General features: G+C 48.3%; 1 protein-coding gene across 1 annotated transcript in view; it reads left to right on the top strand.

The window, feature by feature from the left end:
* The window catches only part of crb1 (crumbs cell polarity complex component 1), a 42,979-nt gene that overhangs the window by 24,196 nt on the left and 11,743 nt on the right, over nucleotides 1-7,040 (top strand). The window contains exon 6 of the mRNA XM_024003669.2: nucleotides 5,727-6,701. Coding sequence (XP_023859437.1) covers nucleotides 5,727-6,701 — 975 coding nt within the window. The remainder of the gene's footprint in view (nucleotides 1-5,726; nucleotides 6,702-7,040) is intronic.

Raw genomic sequence — 7,040 nt, forward strand, 5'->3', positions numbered from 1 at the left:
CTGCTGGGGAGTCAATTATAGACACAGCCACTAGTCTTACCTGCTGGGGGAGTCAATTATAGACACAGCCACTAGTCTTACCTGCTGGGGGAGTCAATTATAGACACAGCCACTAGTCTTACCTGCTGGGGGAGTCATTATAGACACAGCGCACTAGTTTACCTGCTGGGGGAGTCAATTATAGACACAGCCACTAGTCTTACCTGCTGGGGGAGTCGATTATAGACACAGCCCACTAGTCTTACCTGCTGGGGGAGTCGATTATAGACACAGCCACTAGTCTTACCTGCTGGGGGAGTCGATTATAGACACAGCCACTAGTCTTACCTGCTGGGGGAGTCAATTATAGACACAGCCACTAGTCTTACCTGCTGGGGGAGTCAATTATAGACACAGCCACTAAGTCTTACCTGCTGGGGAGTCAATTATAGACACAGCCACTAGTCTTACCTGCTGGGGATCAATTATAGACACAGCCACTAGTCTTACTCTGTGGGGGAGTCAATTATAGACACAGCCACTAGTCTTACCTGCTGGGGGAGTCAATTATAGACACAGCCACTAGTCTTACCTGCTGGGGGAGTCAATTATAGACACAGCCACTAGTCTTACCTGCTGGGGAGTCAATTATAGACACTAGTCTTACCTGCTGGGGAGTCAATTATAGACACTAGTCTTACCTGCTGGGGGAGTCAATTATAGACACTAGTCTTACCTGCTGGGGAGTCAATTATAGACAACTAGTCTTACCTGCTGGGGGGTCAATTATAGACACAGCCCACTAGTCTTACCTGCTGGGGGAGTCAATTATAGACACTAGTCTTACCTGCTGGGGGAGTCAATTATAGACACTAGTCTTACCTGCTGGGGGAGTCAATTATAGACACAGCCACTAGTCTTACCTGCTGGGGGAGTCAATTATAGCCACTAGCTTACCTGCTGGGGAGTCAATTATAGACACTAGTCTTACCTGCTGGGGAGTCAATTATAGACACAGCCACTAGTCTTACCTGCTGGGGGAGTCAATTATAGACACAGCCACTAGTCTTACCTGCTGGAGAGTCAATTATAGACACAGACACTAGTCTTACCTGCTGGGGGAGTCAATTATAGACACTAGTCTTACCTGCTGGGGAGTCAATTATAGACATCAGCCACTAGTCTTACCTGCTGGGGGAGTCAATTATAGACACAGCCACTAGTCTTACCTGCTGGGGGAGTCAATTATAGACACAGCCACTAGTCTTACCTGCTGGGGAGTCAATTATATACACAGCCACTAGTCTACCTGCTGGGGAGTCATTATAGACACAGCCACTAGTCTTACCTGCTGGGGAGGTCAATTATAGACACAGCCACTAGTCTTACCTGCTGGGGGAGTCGATTATAGACACAGCCACTAGTCTTACCTGCTGGGGGAGTCGATTATAGACACAGCCACTAGTCTTACCTGCTGGGGAGTCGATTATAGACACAGCCACTAGTCTTACCTGCTGGGGGAGTCAATTATAGACACAGCCACTAGTCTTACCTGCTGGGGGAGTCAATTATAGACACAGCCACTAGTCTTACCTGCTGGGGGAGTCAATTATAGACACAGCCACTAGTCTTACCTGCTGGGGAGTCAATTATAGACACAGCCACTAGTCTTACCTGCTGGGGGAGTCAATTATGACACAGCCACTAGTCTTACCTGCTGGGGGAGTCAATATGACACAGCCACTAGTCTTACCTGCTGGGGGAGTCAATTATAGACACAGCCACTAGTCTTACCTGCTGGGGGAGTCAATTATAGACACTAGTCTTACCTGCTGGGGGAGTCAATTATAGACACTAGTCTTACCTGCTGGGGGAGTCAATTATAGACACTAGTCTTACCTGCTGGGGGAGTCAATTATAGACACTAGTCTTACCTGCTGGGGGAGTCAATTATAGACACAGCCACTAGTCTTACCTGCTGGGGGAGTCAATTATAGACACTAGTCTTACCTGCTGGGGGAGTCAATTATAGACACTAGTCTTACCTGCTGGGGGAGTCAATTATAGACACAGCCACTAGTCTTACCTGCTGGGAGTCAATTATAGCCACTAGTCTTACCTGCTGGGGGAGTCAATTATAGACACTAGTCTTACCTGCTGGGGAGGTCAATTATAGACACAGCCACTAGTCTTACCTGCTGGGGGAGCAATTATAGACACAGCCACTAGTCTTACCTGCTGGGAGAGTCAATTATAGACACAGACACTAGTCTTACCTGCTGGGGAGTCAATTATAGACACTAGTCTTACCTGCTGGGGGAGTCAATTATAGACACAGCCACTAGTCTTACCTGCTGGGGGAGTCAATTATAGACACAGCCACTAGTCTTACCTGCTGGGAGAGTCAATTATAGACACAGCCACTAGTCTTACCTGCTGGGAGAGTCAATTATAGACACAGCCACTAGTTACCTGCTGGGGAGTCAATTATAGACACAGCCACTAGTCTTACCTGCTGGGAGAGTCAATTATAGACACAGCCACTAGTCTTACCTGCTGGGAGAGTCAATTATAGACACAGCCACTAGTCTTACCTGCTGGGGAGTCAATTATAGACACAGCCACTAGTCTTACCTGCGGGAGAGTCAATTATAGACACAGCCACTAGTCTTACCTGCTGGGAGAGTCAATTATAGACACAGCCACTAGTCTTACCTGCTGGGGAGTCAATTATAGACACAGCACTAGTCTTACCTGCTGGAGTCAATTATAGACACAGCCACTAGTCTTACCTGCTGGGAGAGTCAATTATAGACACAGCCACTAGTCTTACCTGCTGGGAGTCAATTATAGACACAGCCACTAGTCTTACCTGCTGGGGAGTCAATTATAGACACAGCCACTCGTCTTACCTGCTGGGGGAGTCAATTATAGACACAGCCACTAGTCTTACCTGCTGGGGGAGTCAATTATAGACACAGCCACTAGTCTTACCTGCTGGGGAGTCAATTATAGACACAGCCACTAGTCTTACCTGCTGGGGGAGTCAATTATAGACACAGCCACTAGTCTTACCTGCTGGGGGAGTCAATTATAGACACAGCCACTAGTTCTTAACCTGCTGGGGAGTCGATTATAGACACAGCCACTAGTCTTACCTGCTGGGGAGTCAATTATAGACACAGCCACTAGTCTTACCTGCTGGGGAGTCAATTATAGACACAGCCACTAGTCTTACCTGCTGGGGGAGTCAATTATAGACACAGCCACTAGTCTTACCTGCTGGGAGAGTCAATATTAGACACAGCCACTAGTCTTACCTGCTGGGGGAGTCAATTATAGACACAGCCACTAGTCTTACCTGCTGGGAGTCAATTATAGACACAGACACTAGTCTTACCTGCTGGGAGAGTCAATTATAGACACAGCCACTAGTCTTACCTGCTGGGGGAGTCAATTATAGACACAGACACTAGTCTTACCTGCTGGGGGAGTCAATTATAGACACAGCCACTAGTCTTACCTGCTGGGGAGTCAATTATAGACACACCACTAGTCTTACCTGCTGCGGGAGTCAATTATAGACACAGCCACTAGTCTTACCTGCTGGGAGAGTCAATTATAGACACAGCCACTAGTCTTACCTGCTGCGGGAGTCAATTATAGACACAGCCACTAGTCTTACCTGCTGGGAGAGTCAATTATAGACACAGCCACTAGTCTTACCTGCTGGGGGAGTCAATTATAGACACAGCCACTAGTCTTACCTGCTGGGGGAGTCAATTATAGACACAGCCACTAGTCTTACCTGCTGGGGAGTCAATTATAGACACAGCCACTAGTCTTACCTGCTGGGGGAGTCAATATAGACACAGCCACTAGTCTTACCTGCTGGGGAGTCAATTATAGACACAGCCACTAGTCTTACCTGCTGGGGAGTCAATTATAGACACAGCCACTAGTCTTACCTGCTGGGGGAGTCAATTATAGACACAGCCACTAGTCTTACCTGCTGGGGGAGTCAATTATAGACACAGCCACTAGTCTTACCTGCTGGGGAGTCAATTATAGACACAGCCACTAGTCTTACCTGCTGGGCCTAACAGGCAGATCACAGGCCTGCTTATGCAGCAGGATGAATAGAATAGAGCGCTAATGGTAGCCTAGTGGTTAGAGCGTTTTAGCCAGTAACCAAAAGGTTGCTGGATCGAATCCCCGTTCTGCCCCTGAGCAAGGCAGTTAACCCACTGTTCCCCGGGCGCCGAAGACGTGGATGTCGATTAAGGCAGCCCCCCCACACCTCTTGATTCAGAGGGGTTAAATGTGGAAGACCCGTTTCAGTTGAAGGCATTCAGTTGTACAACTGACTAGGTATCCCCTTTTCCCTTTCCCTAATGGGTGAAAACTTTGTAGGCCCAAGCTACAACCATTGGTGCCTGTCATATAGTTATGAAACAGAGTTGATCATTGGTTGTTGGAGGTGACCTAAACAATAGGCTGGACCAGATCCATACTTAGGGTTGTCATATTTTAGCATTTAGCAAATGAGCATGCACTCATTTGTTATGGGAGAACTCCCCCAGCAGGTAAGACTAGTGGCTGTGTCTATAATTGACTCCCCCAGCAGGTAAGACTAGTGGCTGTGTCTATAATTGACTCCCCCAGCAGTCACCAGTGTTCATTCTGTAAGAAGGCTGTAATTGCATTAGTGTTAATCCTGAGGATCTGGCTTCCCTGGACTACTTCCTGCAGAAGGACTCGGCACTGTGTTCAGTTGTGTATGGCTGGAGACCAGAGGACAGGGACTGTCGGCTAATATGATGACCTATGGTCACAACGGGATTGAACACTCAGTGGTAGTTGACATCTAGACGAGTGTATAGTTATTGGTGGGAAACTCGAAAAACCGGCACCATGCTGCAAGTGGAAGTATGGATTTGGAGCATTCTATTGCTAAGTGCAGGTATGGTTACAGGTTATAAATAGTTCTTTATGCCTTACGTTTGTTTTTTGTCAATAACAATATACCGAATGCTGGTAATGACCTTGTTATACTTATCAATCTCATTGAAGTAAATTGTATGAAGTGATTATTGTTGATCGTCAACATTATTGTTGATCGTCAACAGCAAGATTCACGCTTTTGCTGTTTGTTTTTGCAAAGATTGAGAAAATGTCTTAGTGTAGTAGCTTTTGTTACTATGTGGTTTTCTACTGTATATATGATTGGATGGGTCTATTGGGTCTGTGGACCAGAGGTTGCCCAAAGACTTATCATTATGCAACAGGCACACGATAGTCCAGTTAGGTTTTAGTATTAACTTGACATGGTGTAGAGGTTGGCGAGCTTAGCTCACAGAGAGCATCATGGGAAGGGTGGCACCGCAGGGAGCTTCCTTTAGTCTACAGCTTCAAATCACTCATCATATACAGTACAATGGAAGACGTGTTTATGGTGAAGGTTTACATGTGTCTTCGGTAAGAAGTTATAATGTGGTCATGTCCCTCAATAAGTTATATACTGTACATTATTCATGATTCAAAATAGTGCTTCAAAAGGTGAGGAGAAGAAGAATATTTTCTGTACTAGAATAGCAGGAAATGTGAAGAGTGAATATTTCACGCCTGGTACCAGCTCTTAGAGAAAAAGTAATAACATACTTTAATTTCCATTCCTCCAAAGACTAATTTCTACCGATCGTAGTATTATCGACCCACATCATCACCCAGTCTCCCTTCTCTTCCAGGTACTCTTTGTGAGGAGGTAGTGGACGCGTGCGACCCCAGCCCTTGTGAGAACGGGGGTCAGTGTGAGAGCCTTGTGGGGAGCTATGTGTGCCACTGCTCTCTGCAGAACCACGATGAGTTCCTGTACGGGGGACAGAACTGCAGCGAGGCTATGGTGGGCTGTGAGGGCCACGAGTGTCAGAACCAGGGCTCGTGTTCTCCCTTCCTGAGCGACGGTCATCATGGCTACTCCTGCCTCTGCCCCCCGGGCCTCACCGGGCCTCTTTGCCAGACCCCCACAGCCTTCTCCTTCGAGCGGAAAGGCTATTTGCTGTTGCAGAGCCCACTGGTGGCCGCGGAGGCCTCATGCAACATCACCCTGAGCTTCCGGACAGTGCTGCCCAGGGCCGTGCTCTTCCAGCGGGGCAGTGGAGGGCTGGTCCTGGGTCTGGAGCTACTGGGGGGCCAGCTGACACTCAGCCTGAGGAGGGAGGCCTTGGCTGGGGGTGGGGAAGAGGGAGAGGCCCTGCAGCTTAGGCAGACCCTGGAGCTCCCCCTTAACGTGACTGATGGGGAGTGGCACTCTGTGAAAGCCGTGCTGGAGGACGGCCTGCTCAGCCTCAGGCTCCTGGATGGTGGGGTCTGTCAGGAGCAGGACTGTGAGAGCGAAGCCCGGGTCGATGGCACCCTGGCTGGGGTGGACTTTCCAGAGTCTCCCCTCCAGAACACTTTCATCGGCGGGGTGGTGGAGGCAGGCGCCGCCCTGGTCCCAGTCCCGGCTTTCATTGGCTGTCTGCGGGACGTGTTTGTGGACTCCCAGCTGGTGGTTCCGGAGGAGTGGCTGAGCGACTCGGCAGTGAACGTGACTGCAGGCTGCAGCCACAGGGACCGATGCCAGGACAGCCCCTGTGAGAACAGAGGACAGTGCATCAACCTGTGGCAGAGCTACCAGTGCCGGTGCCCCCGGCCATACGAAGGTCACGACTGTGCTGAGGGTAAGAATGGAGGAATGAGTGGAGGAGGATAGGTGTAGTGAGGAAAAGGTATGGGAGCCCTCGAGATCTTCTCTAATTTCAAGGGCTAGTTTTGCCCATTACATACATACAGTTGAAGTCGGAAGTTTACATACACTTAGGTTGGAGTCATTAAAACTCGTTTTTCAACCCCTCCACAAATGTATTGTTAACAAACTATAGTTTTGGCAAGTTGGTTCGGACATCTACTTTGTGCATGACACAAGTCATTTTTCCAACAATTGTTTACAGACAGATTATTTCAGTTATAATTCACTGTATCACAATTCCAGTGGGTCAGAAGTTTACATACACTAAGTT

The sequence above is a fragment of the Salvelinus sp. IW2-2015 genome, linkage group LG16 (assembly GCF_002910315.2).
Source record: "Salvelinus sp. IW2-2015 linkage group LG16, ASM291031v2, whole genome shotgun sequence".
NCBI classification, from domain to species: domain Eukaryota; kingdom Metazoa; phylum Chordata; class Actinopteri; order Salmoniformes; family Salmonidae; genus Salvelinus; species Salvelinus sp. IW2-2015.